General features: G+C 37.2%; 1 protein-coding gene and 1 pseudogene across 3 annotated transcripts; both read left to right on the top strand.

Annotated features, from left to right (window-relative positions):
* The window catches only part of LOC107688467 (small conductance calcium-activated potassium channel protein 2-like), a 29,459-nt pseudogene extending 18,718 nt beyond the window's left edge, over positions 1–10,741 (top strand).
* A 1,506-nt stretch (positions 10,742–12,247) lies between these two features.
* Positions 12,248–16,168, top strand: LOC107688536 (MARVEL domain-containing protein 2-like). Of its 3 annotated transcripts, XM_016486227.1 has the most exons (8): positions 12,248–12,462; positions 12,531–12,589; positions 12,960–13,967; positions 14,095–14,149; positions 14,744–14,955; positions 15,522–15,693; positions 15,772–15,822; positions 15,938–16,168. In XM_016486227.1, exons 2-8 carry the CDS (start codon positions 12,573–12,575, stop codon positions 16,055–16,057), a joined length of 1,635 nt encoding a protein of 544 aa, XP_016341713.1. In that variant the 5' UTR covers positions 12,248–12,462; positions 12,531–12,572; the 3' UTR covers positions 16,058–16,168. The 3 variants fall into 3 exon arrangements, with proteins under 3 accessions (XP_016341713.1, XP_016341714.1, XP_016341715.1); XM_016486228.1 differs by lacking the exon at positions 12,531–12,589; XM_016486229.1 differs by lacking the exon at positions 12,531–12,589 and having other exon boundaries at positions 12,927–13,967.
* Positions 16,169–16,186: the final 18 nt, after the last annotated feature.

Raw genomic sequence — 16,186 nt, 5'->3', positions numbered from 1 at the left:
GAAAAAATAAAGTTTTTATTGGCCATAAAACAAAAATAATTTTCTGCTTATCTGAAATGACCAGAATTTTGTGCATCCCTAGTTAACATGGGTGAATGAGGTTAAATGTCTTTATATTTGCTCCGTCATTGCATCCTCTAACCATGCTGTCAGGGTTTGAGTCATTAAAGGAATGAGATTGCTGGGTTTTGTGAATTTTGCTACTAAACAACCATCTGTAGAGATTTAATGGGAATTTGGGATATGACTGGGGTATGTGGGGAATACCTTTTTTCAGATAGACTTCTTGATCTAAGTTGAAGGTGGTGCCAGCTCTTCTCCATTTTATGCCAGTATTGCATACAGTATATTGAGAGCTTTAGAAGGCCAGTATGTCGTTTTTTACTTTTAATTACCAGCATTGAGGGAAATGTTAATGCACTTCTGCACTGTCAAAGCAAAGGCAAGCTAATGATGAAGACAGTGTGCGTAGTCATAATCAGACCTACATTGCATATTCATGTTCATGTGTGCAAACGGACAGACCTCACAGGATATGACCTCTTCCAAAAATTGTGTCATGTGAATTATTAGAGTTTAACGGGCTTCTAAGAGCGAGTGTATGGTTGAGATAATTGTAGAATGCAAGTCTGATGTAAAAGGGTCTTTACCAGAGTTCTTCAAGAGTAAAATCTGGTAAACCGAGGACTCGTTCTACCTCTGAGATCTGACACCAGCTTCAAAAAAGATCAGTTAAAAATGACTGAACCTATATCAGAATGGTTTGTGCCAGCACTGTGTGCTGTTTCACAATGGTGATGTAGCACATGGGCAAATATTTTAATTTTATGAGAATCATCCCTCACTAGAACAAACTTTCATATACTTGAATTTTAAAAAATGATAAAGCGTAAACTAAAAGCTGATACTTTTGTCCTCATTCAATATGTTGGTCAGTTTTATTATAGGGTTTGTATCTTTGCTCTCAATATACTGGCTTATACAGCATGCAGGATGTGGATTTCTTCTTAAAAATGCCTGCATGGTAACTATGCTTTTCGCATGTGAAAATGGGGCTCTCCCATTAGATTAAATAATAAAAAACCAATTCCAACGCTCCTGCTCTTAGAGCATGACTGCAGAGTTGAATTGTGCTATAGACAGGCTCAATTGATAGTAGCATGACCTCTCTTGTGTTTTGAGTATGCTGTCTTAGGGGACATTTAGGAACATTTAACTTTTTAATGCAATATAAATGTCTTTGATTAGAAACGATTCAGTTTTGAAAGTGAATTAACATTGTGAATTATTTGCGTTCAGTCCGGCTGATCAGTATGACTGTTGAAGAGCCTGGGTTAATAACTTGTTCTGTTATTCCTCATCAAAAGTGTTCCCATATTGTATGAAATGCAGATAAATGTCTTCTGACCTGTGCTTGGCTCTTCCTTGACAGGCTGCTGAAAAGGTCAACCTCCTGCAGATATGTGAATGAGCTGCTAGCAATAGTCTAGTCTGGGGACCAGGATTTAGGTCATTTGTATTTGTCTCTAAGGAGTTTAAAACTTAAAAAAAATTTTTTTTTTTTTAGTTTTTAGCTGAATTGGATCATCTTCTCACCGACTCGTGGACTGGATTTCACAGTCAAGTATTGTATTGAGATTTACAAAGTGAAAACAGATGCTTTATTTGACCACTTGTTTTCGCTGTTTAATTTTCTTTTTGAAAATACATAGTAATTAGAATTTTAAAGGATATCAAATATATTTACCATTTTATACATTTTTCATTTTGTTTTGTGTCTGGGAAGGTACAAAATCGTTTGTATGGTCAAAACACATTAGCATGTAAATATAAAAAAAAAAACAGCTAAATATTATCTGATAAGGTATTTACTGATTTGGTATGTTTCTCTGCCACTTTGTGTTTTTTTCCCTTATTACTGGTAAAACTGTAATCAAAGACCTGACATATATTTTACAGATATTTCACCAGAAATATTTGAAATTGTTTTGTCAGTTGGGCCAAAGGTTCACGATTTAAGCTTTGTTTTCCACAGCCTGATCAAAGTTCTCTGCCTATTCTGCTCTTACTATTCTAGGTATCATGACAAACAGGAAGTCACTAGTAACTTTCTTGGAGCTATGTGGCTAATTTCCATAACTTTTCTATCAATTGGCTATGGAGATATGGTCCCTCATACATACTGTGGGAAAGGGGTCTGTCTGCTCACAGGAATCATGGTATGTCTTTAAAATGGAATTATAATTAAATGCACTATCTGAAATAGAATGTAGTTTACATTTGTGAAATGTGATTGTCACATTTGAATGTTAATATTTATGTTGAAAATAGATCAAATTCACCATCTCTTCTTCTAGGGAGCTGGTTGCACTGCACTTGTAGTCGCTGTGGTAGCCAGAAAGTTAGAATTGACAAAGGCTGAGAAACACGTCCACAATTTCATGATGGACACCCAACTTTGTAAACGAGTAAGTGACTGAACTTTACTTTTACAAACTTGGGAAAGAACTAGCCATTTGTGTTAAGTACAGTATCGTGATAAACTTTAAACATTTTAAACTTTCCCTCAGTGCAAAAAATATTGTTTATCTGGAAAATACTGGCTAATGGTCATGCACTGTTGTTCTTTTTCCTGAATGTTTCATTATTTTCATCTGTAAGTAATGTTTCATTTTCATGCTTTTCTCCCAGGTAAAGAACACAGCTGCCAATGTACTCAGGGAAACATGGCTCATCTACAAACACACCAAGTTAGTGAAGAAGATAGATCATGCCAAAGTGCGCAAGCATCAGCGCAAGTTCTTGCAGGCCATTCACCAGTAAGCACAATGTTTCCACACTTCAGCATTTTTGCTTATTTATTGAAGAAAGTAAACTGCAGTTATGATCAGATCATAAAGTTGATAAAATCAAAAGATTATGATTAAAAGTTAAAATATGGTTATTTTGTCAATATATATTTTCAGTGGTTGTCCAACTGTGTGTTTTCGCTAATTCAAGAAACTCCTGTTTCATGTTTGAACGTATTGGTTTTGTCTCTTTTTTAAGGAACTGTTTTATATTTTGAATTAGAAGGGGCAGGTATTTGATAATCCAATTCCCCAAATCACTGATCCCCATATTGTATCACGAGTCCTTGTCAATCAAGTGTCGAAGCGATTAGCAACGAGTTCTGAACTTTTGAGGAGAATCAGGCAGCATGTTATTCTTTGTAATGTGATGATTGTCCTTCTCCCCTCTCCTTCCCAAACCCTTACCTTGTGGTTATGGTTAGTGCAGTGTAATGGCTCACATGTTGTGTATATGTTGTGGTTTCTAAACTTGAACTGTGTTTTGTCTTCGTTCTGCTCTATCACTGCAGAGCTCAGAAGTAAGTTTTGTCCTCTGTGTTCTTCTCCCCACATCCCCCTGTCTCTGTTTCACATGCATGGAGTTGGAAGCTGAATGCCGATTTTGGTTACCTATATTGCTTCTCTCCATTCTAAATCTAGAATGAAAAAGATGCAACATTACTTAATGCTGTATGGTTTTATGTAACCTTCTGAAGGAGAAGCATCTTTGGAACTGTTGATTTGTTCATTTGCACCAAATCCATTATTCAAAAGTAAATCTCTGTATTAACTTGCATTGATAGCCCCACCTTGTGTGTCCAGAGGAAAAATAAGCTCAGTATGTTGGACAAGATATTCAGGACATTCATAAACACACTTGGCCTTCATTAAATAGTCTTGCAATTAACCTCTATTAAAACATGTATTCAGCTGATGCCGTGTTCCCTTCGACATTTAGGGTCATCCAGGGCTTTGATGCAAGATGATATGGAGTTTTTGCATTAGAAAGAATGCTGACCATGTCCTGCATCTCCAGATTTTTATTTTTGGGTACTCCAAAATAAATCCATAATGCTTCATTTTTTAAAAATCTTGGCTTTTGCTGACAAATCAGAGCGGAGGACTCGCATTCTTTTAATTACGACACTTAATGGGCAGGATATTAAGGCAGCCTTTCTTACAATGTCTCCTCATGGTCAGAGTCATCCCTGTACTCTTTCATAGTTGCTATGGCACAAAAAAAAAACATTTCATTAACACATTCTTTTAAAATTTTGTTCAGAACCAAGCCCACAGCAAGCAATGCCATTCTCACAAGCATTTTCAGCGGTGTCACATATACCTCTACCTCAGCTGTTTGCCACTTCCTTTGACCTCATTCACAAACGAGGCTCTCGGATGGCTTTTTTTGTGAATGGTTGACGCGTGCCTGCAGGGGCAAAAGGAGATGTGTCATGTTTGAACGTTAAGTTAAGAGTTTTCTCTTCTTTACATTTCATAGATTGGGTTTGCATGTCTGGTATGGCAAACAGGAATGTGAATGCTTGCATGCAGGCCACTCTCTCTCTATCTCTCATCCTTATCAAGTCTTCCTGACAGGAATCTGTTACTCTTCCCTAACGTCCCCCTCCTCCCAACCCCCCATCCCTCCATAACCCTGCCTTCTCACAGGCTCCGCAGTGTGAAAATGGAGCAGAGGAAACTCAATGACCAGGCCAACACTCTGGTGGACTTGGCGAAGGTATATGTTAAAGGCTTTATACTGTGCATGTAACCACAGGATCATTTCAGCTGCAGCGGAATATTTGGTCTGGTAAATGTGGAACAAAGAAATGACAAACGAGTTTTGAATTTTTTTAAATTATTTTCTATTTCTGTTTTATTTTCAGTTGGTCTTTTAATTTAGTTGTTTTCTTCTATCAATGTTTTATTTTAATTTAAACATTTTTTTGTTTTAGTGTTTTAGAGATCCCAACATGTGCTAACATAGTGTTGTTTCTATGTAGTGGCATTTTCATGTTAAATGCAGGTTGTTTGTAGAGACTTAAAGCTTTAAAATGTAACATTAAAAATGTAACTAAAGTATTTTAGTTCAGTAGTTTTAATTTTATGTCAGTTAATGAAATAGTTGTGCTAGTCGACCAGATAGCTTAGGATTAAAACAGCTGTGGTCAAAAGTTTACATATACTTCACAGATTCTGCAAAATATGAATCATTTTAACTAAATAAGAGAGATCATTAAAAATACAGTCCATTGTACTAGATCGAATCCCATTAAATAGTCTTGCAATTAACCTCTATTAAAACATGTATTCAGCTGATGCCGTGTTCCCTTCGACATTTAGGGTCATCCAGGGCTTTGATGCAAGATGATATGGAGTTTTTGCATTAGAAAGAATGCTGACCATGTCCTGCATCTCCAGATTTTTATTTTTGGGTACTCCAAAATAAATCCATAATGCTTCATTTTTTAAAAATCTTGGCTTTTGCTGACAAATCAGAGCGGAGGACTCGCATTCTTTTAATTACGACACTTAATGGGCAGGATATTAAGGCAGCCTTTCTTACAATGTCTCCTCATGGTCAGAGTCATCCCTGTACTCTTTCATAGTTGCTATGGCACAAAAAAAAAACATTTCATTAACACATTCTTTTAAAATTTTGTTCAGAACCAAGCCCACAGCAAGCAATGCCATTCTCACAAGCATTTTCAGCGGTGTCACATATACCTCTACCTCAGCTGTTTGCCACTTCCTTTGACCTCATCCACAAACGAGGCTCTCGGATGGCTTTTTTTGTGAATGGTTGACGCGTGCCTGCAGGGGCAAAAGGAGATGTGTCATGTTTGAACGTTAAGTTAAGAGTTTTCTCTTCTTTACATTTCATAGATTGGGTTTGCATGTCTGGTATGGCAAACAGGAATGTGAATGCTTGCATGCAGGCCACTCTCTCTCTATCTCTCATCCTTATCAAGTCTTCCTGACAGGAATCTGTTACTCTTCCCTAACGTCCCCCTCCTCCCAACCCCCCATCCCTCCATAACCCTGCCTTCTCACAGGCTCCGCAGTGTGAAAATGGAGCAGAGGAAACTCAATGACCAGGCCAACAATTTGGTGGACTTGGCGAAGGTACGTTAAAGGCTTCATACTGTGTCCATCTACACCAACAACAGAATCATTTCAGCTTCAACTGAATAATATGGTTTGGTAAATGGGAAATAAATAAATTATTATTGAAAGATTTTAGATTTGATGGGATATTGGTTTGAGTTATTTCACTCTCAGAAAAAATGTATAAAAACTAAGGGTACAACAACTTGTCACTTGGGCGGTGAGTTCATAATAGTACCATAAGAGCACCTTAAGGGTACATATCACTACTCTAAGATACTAATATGCAACCTTTTAGGGGTTAAGAAGGTACAAAGGTGCCCCTTCGAGAGTGCTGCTCTAGTGACAAGCTGTTGTACCCCTAAAGGTAATCATTTTTATTTTTTACAAGTATTTCCTATTTCAATTTTACTTTTAATTTGTTTTTAAAATGTCATTGTTTTCTTCTATAATCATTTTCTAGTTTTGAGTTGTTTTTTTATTTTTGTTTTAGTATTTTAGAGACACCCAAGATGTGCTAACTGGAATCATTTAAAAATGTTAAAAAACAGAGTTAGACTAAGCACAGTACATTGTTGCTTCTATCTAGTGGCATTTTCACGTTAAATGCAGATTGGTTGAAAAGACTTCAGACAATTTGTTTTTATTTTATTTAAAAAGTTAAAATTTTTCCCAGTTATGGTAGTTCTATATTTATTTCAGTTAACAAAAATGGTTATGCTAGTTGCTGTGGTCAAAAGGTTACATAGACTTTTCAGGTTCTGCAAAATGTTAATTTTAACAAAATAAGAAGGATTGTAAAAAAAATGTCCCTTTCATTTTTTTAGTACTGTCCTGAATGTTATTTTACATAGAAGATGTTTTCATATAGTTCACAAAAATAAATAATAGCTGAATTTATGTAATAAAATATCCCCTTTCAAAAGTTCACTTGCTTTTAATTCTTAAGTGTCGTTGCCTAGATGATTTTTTTTTTGTTGGCTTGTAATAGTTGTTTATGAGTCTCTTGTTTGTCCTGAGCAGTTAAACTACCCACCGAAAACCTCCAGGCTTTTGTCTTTCCAGCATCTTATGTAGATTTGAACGCTTAATTGACCGTTCGCAAAGAGCTTGATTGACAGGCGATTTGACCAATCATAACACCGAATCCGCCATCTTGCCCGACAAACAAATCAGACAGGAGAGTACATTAACTTCAGTGGACTTAAACTTGAAAAATATTGTGTATTGACATCTTTCCACGGTTTAAATAAAATATGTTCTGATGTTCATTCATGTTAATTTCATGCTTTAAGTAAATATGAAAAGACGATCGGTTCACGTATTTGAACTGAGACAATACAGTGATCTGTCACGACACATAAAAGAGCAACAAAATGGTATTTATTGTTTGAATTAAAAAAATTAAATAAATAAAATCTAAAGCTGAGACCTTGTTTCATACCAGAAGTACCCTGCTCTGTCTTGTCTGTCAGCATGTTGCCAGTTTTCTCTTTGCTCCGCAATGTATTTTTTACTGCGTGAGAACATGATGTGTAATGTGAGAAAGGCATGGCTTGTCGGGCATAGCAACAGTAACTAAGGAGGGCGTTTTTTTGCGAATGCTGAATTGTACAATTAAGTAAATTGTACATATTTTGTTCTCTGGGAAATATGTAGAAAAGATGGAAAGATGTATCTTATGTAGCTTCTGAAGGGTAGAAATAAATGAAAAAATATGGTCTTTAAACAATATAAGATGTATGAATAAATGGATAGATGGACTAATTGATTGATTGAGTGATATTATTCGATCTAATTATTTTTTTCTGTGCTCTCTTCTAGACTCAGAATGTGATGTACGACCTGGTGTCAGAGCTGCAGGAACGCAGCGAGGAGCTGGACAAGCGTATTGGCACGTTGGAGGACAAGCTGGACGCAGTCACCGGCAGCCTGGAGGCTCTGCCCTGTCTGATCTCCCAAGCCATAACTCAGCAGCAGCAGGACCTCCTGGATGGCTTCGTGCATCGCTTCTGCCCTGCTTCGCTGGGCTCAGAACGCTCCTGGACCCCCTCCAGACGGCGGCGCTCGCCCTCCACCGCCCCGCACACTTCCTCCGACAGTGGCTAACGCGGCCCTGAACCTGCTCGCCGCTTCCAAAGGTCTCAGACTTATTTACGTAAGATGATCAAGCCGAGATTGAGAACTCATGTTAATAAGTAGAGAAGAATTATCAAAATAGTAGATATATGGTTTATGTTTAGCCATTGTATGGCTGTTCAAGTTAGCTTTTTTGTAAAGCCCTCATATATTTACAAGACTGAGTTCAGGAAGCTGGAGTGAGTCCAGGAACCTGGTCCTTCAAACTGGGAGATCACGGGGTCCACGGGAAGATGGGCCCGAGCAACGCCTGCCAGAGTGAACCAACGCAGACCACAAAGGAGTGAATCACCCACATAGAAGCGATTCACTGGTCCTGTAAGACATCTGTGCCAGGATGAGCACCGAGAACGCGTCTGGGTGCTCTGCGATCGCTTCAGCATTCAGCTGGAGACGCAGGAGCACATGACCTTACTACTGAGTAGAATAATGCAGGAATGCCAACCTTAAGGATTCAGTTCCCTTGCTCCTTTAAGGGAAATTGGGTGCATTTAACCTTTTTTAGTTACATATTGGCATGTTATTTTTTTCAGTGCCTGAATGTATAGATTGTGGAGGGTTGTCCATTTACAAATTTTGGAGCGAGTTTTTGTACAATGTTAACACGAGCATTGCATTCCTTTTTCAGATACATTCCTCTTGAAGACATTCAACTTGTCTGTCTTAACAAATGCCATTAACTCTGTCGCAGTCTTCTCTTATTTTCCAAAGCCTTTCAATACTTCCACCAGTTAGGCAAGGAAGGCAGGAAAGGAAGGAAGGAATGAAAAAAAAAGGAAAGAAATATTGGAAGGAAGAAATAAAAGAAGGTATAGTTTCTACTCAAACTGGTAACACTTTCATTTTAACGAAATCTGAGCTTCCAGAAGTCTTCACATTACCCAGAGGCTGCGTTTTTGACTCTGAAATGACGGCACAGAGTGCTAAATGCTATGGTAGGCAAAAATGTATGACAGGACTGAGATTTAAACCTTGCATGTTTCAGTGCAATTGTGACGAATGGATTATGGATGGTTTTTCAAACGTATGTGTGTGCTCTTTTTTTGTTTTATTTCATTTATTTTTTACACAGAGATTCCTTTTTAAAACGTTGGATAGTATTTTTAGAGTTGCAAATATAGCGGTGCAGTAATGTGGTAATGTACGTTTAATGCATTCCTTGTTCTACCTATAAATGAATTCCTCGACCAAGAGATTGACGAATCAGTGAAAAGTAGGAGTAATACTAAATAAATCATTCTGTAATCATGAGAAGACCTTCTCTGAGAGAATACATCTGATAGAGCAGATGGAGATGCTTATGGAAGACATTATTATGGCTCACATTTGCACTTTTTAGAATATACCATTAAGGCAGCTGAGAGCTCAAATCCGTCTTTCCTGTTCACGTGTATTTTTCAGACATCTATTGTTTTAAATAATCACGCAACTTTAAAGCAACTGACAATGTTATGTGTTTGATGGTGTAATTCACAGATTTAAAGCTAATGGTAAATGACTACGAACCATCTCATTGGAACTTGCTTTAGAAAAGTTTTGTTTTTATTAATTTGACTTAATTTGGACTTAATAATTAAAATAAGTTTTAAAAATAACTTAGATATGATCAGGCAAAACATGGGGTAGTAATTATTTGTGCTTGATTTAATTTTTATAAATGATTTTTTTGATGATTTTTAATGATTTTATTTCGCAAGACATTGGATTCCTAACCAAAGCCTATTCCCTTATCAACTTAAAAACTAATATGTTTTATGACTACATAGAAATTAAGCGGCACACTCACTCAAAGATACAGACTTTGTGCACATTTCATGTGAGATTGAAGCCAAATTCCTCCCAAAACACTTTTAATAATTCATGTTTGCTTTTTCTGATTTGCTTGTAAAACATTTGTTAAATGATTATTAAATGAGAAAAAGATTTCCATAATTTGGCGGCTTGATCACAAATCCTATCCAACTTGTTTCAGTCTTGTCAATACTGTTTAAGTCTTATGTATTTCCAGTCCTCTGTTCTTGTGTACAAACGATGCCTAAATTAGCAACCTTGCCAAACAACAACTCCATTTAAACTTAAAAAATAGAGAATTCTCACAGCTTTCATTGTTGAAATATACTTGACACTTTTAGCACATTTTGATAAAACAGAGATCAAAGACGAACTGAGAAAGCCGGTCGTAACATTCAATTCCTAATGCAGACAAAAATAGAAGGATAGGCTGCTTTACTATTCAAGCTGCTGTTGATGACCAAAATCAAGTGCAATTTAGATCCTGATTAAAAATAATTGGATGTACGATTGCATGGTTTTAAACAACATGATCATGACCCTTGTTCATGCCTTTCTCGCTCTTTCACTGTCAACACATTCTAAATGTTGTAATGTGCCAATTATAAAGTAAGACTCAGATGCCTTCTGATGTCAAACTGCATACACGAGTAGATGGGACACCAAATCACTAGAACGTATTTTATTGGACTACATGATTTTATTTTCTTTCTGATTTTTTCCTAATTGCCTTTCTTTGTGAAATACCTGTGAATGATTAAACAGTGAGATGGACTTGCATTTTGTATCCTCCCAGGTTGACTGTACATAAAGGCATGGGTTATCATGGTCTCGTATGTTGAGATCCTCTTATTTTGTTTACATAGAGATAGCCCAAGAAGCTAGTGCGGACAAAATCTGCCCATGTTTCAGATAATAAATATAAAATTCTTGAGAATATACTGTGGCATTGTGATATTGGATGAGCATGTGTTCAAATGAGGATGAAAACATGTGAGTATCAGAGCCTCCTTCTGTGGATATGTGATATTAAAACACTTCCAGTACAATAGTTTTTAATTAACTGGGACAAATGTGGGAATGTCTTGTTCTAGCAATTAAGTCAACATGCAATGCATCAATCCTTTTAAAAATAAATATATATTCTTGATGTGTTTGATGTGCTGTTGAAGGAGGCAGACCTAGATCCTTAAGAGTGAGAACGTTGCAGAGGGACATCTCTGAGGCAATCCCAGAAGAGTGAAGAAAATGGGCCACATCAAGCTGCATGGTAAGGACTGCATGTGAGAGTAAGACATATGCCCATTAACAGTGGAGCGGACCTCATAAACATTTAATTGAAGAGCAATGAAGATAAACCACAGGCAGCTATCTTGGGACAAAAACAGGCCTAAGGACATTTTCCAAGGTGAATTCAGACACATATCACTGATAGAGCACAGACACATGACGACCATGGAAATTTATCACAGATTTATGTAATCGCAGCTAAATACCATAAAATATTCTGGAAATTTGTGGTTCCTCAGACCGCCACACAGGCAGGACCCTCTTTCAAAAAAGGGCAGGTGTACATAAGTTCCTATAAGAAGACTCACTGAGCACATAATAGGACATTTAAGGGACCCTAAAGAGACTAGGTGCTCCACAGGATTTCAACAGTGTGGCAATAAATGTAGTATCTTTTCATTTTTAGAACTTTTGATTAATTTAACTGAATTTATTCAAAGACAATGGCCATTTTACCAATTCAAACATGCAATACGTCAATGTATAATACATAATGCTTGATTAATAATCTAATGAGTATTTCTCTCATTCTATTAGGTTAAAATTTTTGAGGCTGAATTTACCAGACAAGTTAAATCAGTACTCCTCTATTCAAATATGAGGTGTTTGTCCACTTTATTTTGACGTTACTGTCCACTGGCCTCATGATCTCTTCTGCTAAAAATGACTGATGAATCATTTCATCTCCATAGATAAGTGTTAGACTAACTAGACTAACAACTAGATGCACATACCAACAGTAAATGGAGCGTCTATGTGCGATCATATGTCCTATATTTCCTGCTGACTATCAAACTGACTCATAAAGACTGTGACGGCTTATACATTTCTTTACAAGAAAGGAGTGAAATTATTTTTCACACAAGTCCATTTGAATCGGTAGCTTGCCTGACATAGATGCATGAGGAGCCATGGCAATACTCCTCTACTGCCCTCTAGTGATTAGCTGATGAATAACAGAATGAGGCTCGATGGCTGCTACTGACAAGGAATAAAGACTTTTAGTACATGAATTCTGAAGTAGTTACATGATTGCAATAAAATAAAATGAGCACTTTTGGGTAATTTTCGTTTTGAGGGTTTGAGGGATGTTATCAAACACAGTTTCTGTGGGGAAATATTGAATGCCAGCCTGTGCCTGTCACCAGACTCGGCCTCTGGAGGTTTAATGTTTAATCTCTGCTCTGGCTTCCTGCTGCAGCGCCTCCGACTCACTTTTATCAGTCTTGTTTTTACTTTGTGAAGCCATTTTAGCACAGCCATACTCTCTAACAGCAAACCAGACTATTCTGACAACAAGGTGAGTGTTTTTATGTTTGTCATGGTGCTACTCATATTCAGGGCTGATGATTATGATATGTTTTACAGAACAAACGCTGAGAAGAGCAAAGTTCAGCTTCCTTTTAGTTGATGATCGGAAACGTTGTGTATGAGTATGTTAATGACTGTATTTGATGAACTTTAAAAACGAATACACCTTTTAACAATACCTGCTGAAAAGTCAATACCAGATTTAGTTAAACCAATGACATTTTGACGAATAACCAGCTTCCAAAACACAGTACAGGCTGGCAACCAACTATGCTGATATCTTTTATAAAAGATTACTGTATCTTTTCAACAGGGATATAAAATCATGTGTTTTGATTTACAGTTCTTATGAATTTTAAATACTTTTGAAAAATGGGCAGTGAACAAACAAACATCCTTTTATGTTTAATTCTTAGTTTGTCTTAGTTTGTCTGTTCTCTGGTGACTGTGTAGCCTACAGCTACTAGACCTTGATTTTCTCACCAGCTCCAGCAAAATGACAGACCTTGGCAGACCGTATTCGGATGACATCTCATCCTCACAAAGTGAAGATTTCAACAGAGCACATGCAGAGGAGGATCCTTCAGAAGTTCACAATGGTGACAATCCTGAGGACTCAAGCTACTCCCCTTATGAGCAGAGCCATTCAGACAAGGAAGCTGAGAAGATGAAAAAAAGTGCCTTGCTGCAATCTTGGACTGGTGTGTTTAAGAAATGGAAGAAAACTGATTCTGAAACGCATTCCACATCATCAGGGGGAATTAAAATACTACCCAACGGCACAAGATGTAGTCCACCTGTTTCTCCATTGTTGGACAGAAAACATTGGGATGCGCTTACAGGTGACCTCAAGCCAAACTTCCCCCCAGGTTCAGTGGGATACAAATATGACACACTTGAATCTGAACTGACCAGTATCCATCCGGCAGAGTACTACGCTGAGAAGTTAGAGGTATACCAGTTAAAATACTCCTACCTGAAATCTTGGCCCGGCCTTTTAAGACTGCTTGCTGGCCTTCAACTGGTGTTCGGCGGGATGGTTTTTGCCTGTGTATGTGCGTATATTCAAAGAGACAGTGAGTGGTCCAACTATTACAGGCCAAATTATGGGTTGGCTGGTGCACAAGGATACCGTTACAATGGCCCCTTGACAGCCTTTGTGTTGGTCATTGTTGGACTCTCATGGTTACTGACCGTTATCCTGCTGGTTTTGGGATTAACAATGTATTACAGAACGATCCTGCTGGATTCCAAATGGTGGCCTCTTACTGAGGCTGTTACGAATCTGGTCATTTCGCTGCTGTACATGGCAGCGGGTATCGTCTACGTGAATGATCTGAATCGTGGTGGCCTTTGCTTCATGACGGTCGGTATCAACCCAGTCCTGTCTAGCCTGTGTCGTGTCGAGGGGGGTCAGATGGCTGGGACTGCGTTTATATTCATTAACATGGTCATGTACTTGATAAGCTTCCTAGTGTGCCTTAAAATGTGGAGGCATGAAGCTGTCCGCCGTGAGAAGGATGTGTCGTGTCGAGGGGGGTCAGATGGCTGGGACTGCGTTTATATTCATTAACATGGTCATGTACTTGATAAGTTTCCTAGTGTGCCTTAAAATGTGGAGGCATGAAGCTGTCCGCCGTGAGAAGGTGGCCATGACAAGCCAGCTGAACAGCCAGGTAAATGCGCTCACAAAAGTTTGTTGTTTTTTTCTAAGAAATTAATCATTTTATTTAGCAAGCGCACATTAAATTGATCAAAAGCGACATTAAAGACATGCATAATGTTACAAAATATTTCTATTTCAAATAACTGCTGCTCTTTTAAACTTTCCATTCATCAAAAGTATCACAGTTTCCACAAAAATATTAAGCAGCATAACTGTTTCCAACATTGATAAGATGAACCTTTTCTTGAGCACCAAATCAGCATATTAGACTGATTTCTGAAGGATCATGTCCTGGAAAATCCAGTTTTACCATCACAGGAGTAAATTAAAATAGACAGTGATATTACAGCCTTGGTGAGTAAAAGACACTTTCAAAAGTAATAGAAAATCTTAACCCCCCCAAACGTTTGAAAGGTAGTGTGCATTTAATTCATTAGAATATGGCTGTCTTTGGTCCTTAACGTCATAAAATTTTTTATAATAGTGATCACAGGGTTTTTGCTTCACTTTTAACTACAAACAACACTAATTAAATTCCTAGTTTCCACAAAATCCTCAATGTTGTTATCAAGTTTGACTAATTGTAATGGCTGTTATCTTTCAGTTACAGCAGCAAACTCTGGAATCCACATCCAATATGGGCAGCTCCTTGACTAGATCCAAGAAAATTTCATTCAGAGATGAAATGGATCAAAGCTCTGTGTGTAAGAGCAAACTGGCTTATGTCTCAGAGAGAGCTGAAGAAAGAAAGATTTTAACTGGAGCTATTCCAACAGGACACATTCCTAAACCCAGAGTCATCGCTGATTATATTATGTTAGTATACTTTATGGTTTATTTCTGGTCTAACAAAAATAAACTATATATTTATGCCACACAAATGTAACAGGCGTTGGTTATATTCAGTAGGTATTAACCCATTTAAACCCCTTGAAGGATCTAGAAAGGCTCTTTTTTCATCTGTAAATGTTATTAGGTGACTATAGAGGGTTTAAACCCAACTGCTCTACATATAGACAATCTTAGAAAGGGCTTTGGACAACTTGATGGATAATGTGCCATGTGGTGTTTTGATTCATGCTGCTATTTCTGGGTGTGTACTTTGAAATAAACCTGACTGGTGGGAAAATCCCTTATTATCCCATCTTTTCATAAAAAAGGCAGCTGAAAATCACAAAAGAGCCACACAGTAGGTCTATAGAAAATACCAAAAATGGATGTTAATTAGTTAAAAATAGGACGAACATGAGATGGGCTTGAGAAATAAAATTAGGTTAGGATTAATGTAAATAGAATAGGAGTCAATACTGAATAAAAAAGATGAAATGGGACAATATTAAAAGATGTTATTTATTTAATTTTTTATTTTTATTTTTTGGCAGAAAATATCCTGAAATTCATTCAGTAGAGGACAGAGAGCAATACAAAGCAGTTTTTAATGACCAATATCAGGAGTACAAGGACCTGCACAGGGAGATCACAGCCACTTTAATGAAGTTTCAGGAATTAGACAGCATGATGAGCCAACTCATCAATAACAGGAGAAACCCTGAGGTGAGACGTGATACATTCAATATTACCTTAGACTATTCAAACCAGTTGTGTCAATAGTTTTTTGGTTGTTTTATTTAGGAGAGTAAGAGAATCAATGGCTTACTGAAAAAATATGATCAAAAAAAGAATGTAAGTCACCTTTTGAACTAACCTACCTTAAACCGCTACAAAAACGAAGTTAAATACAAGAGATTCTTTTTTTTTAAATGTTGTCATTATGTATCTTATTATGTGCTTCCTCAAGGACCCATACTTTCTGGAGAAGAAGGAGCGGTGTGAATATCTGAAAGGAAAACTAAGCCACATCAAGATGAGGATTCGGGATTGTGATCAAAATTTCACTGCAAAGGACAGCAATTACTAAAAAAAATATTTTTATTGTGTAATTATTATTATGGCGCCTACTTTTTTTTTCTTTTTTTACTGTAAGAAATGACGGCAGTTTGGCTTAAACTAATCTATAAACTTTACTCCTACTTCACGAATCCTAATT

The sequence above is a fragment of the Sinocyclocheilus anshuiensis genome, unplaced genomic scaffold (genome assembly GCF_001515605.1).
Source record: "Sinocyclocheilus anshuiensis isolate Anshui unplaced genomic scaffold, SAMN03320099.WGS_v1.1 scaffold329, whole genome shotgun sequence".
NCBI lineage: Eukaryota > Metazoa > Chordata > Actinopteri > Cypriniformes > Cyprinidae > Sinocyclocheilus > Sinocyclocheilus anshuiensis.
Note: the sequence above shows the minus strand (reverse complement) of the source record. Positions and strands in the feature narration are given on the sequence as shown.

Coding starts and splice junctions, on each gene's coding strand:
- LOC107688536 (XM_016486227.1), top strand. Junction 14,956..15,521: donor GTCATCGCTGATTATATTAT/GTTAGTATACTT, acceptor ATTTTTTGGCAG/AAAATATCCTGAAATTCATT. Junction 15,694..15,771: donor ATAACAGGAGAAACCCTGAG/GTGAGACGTGAT, acceptor TGTTTTATTTAG/GAGAGTAAGAGAATCAATGG.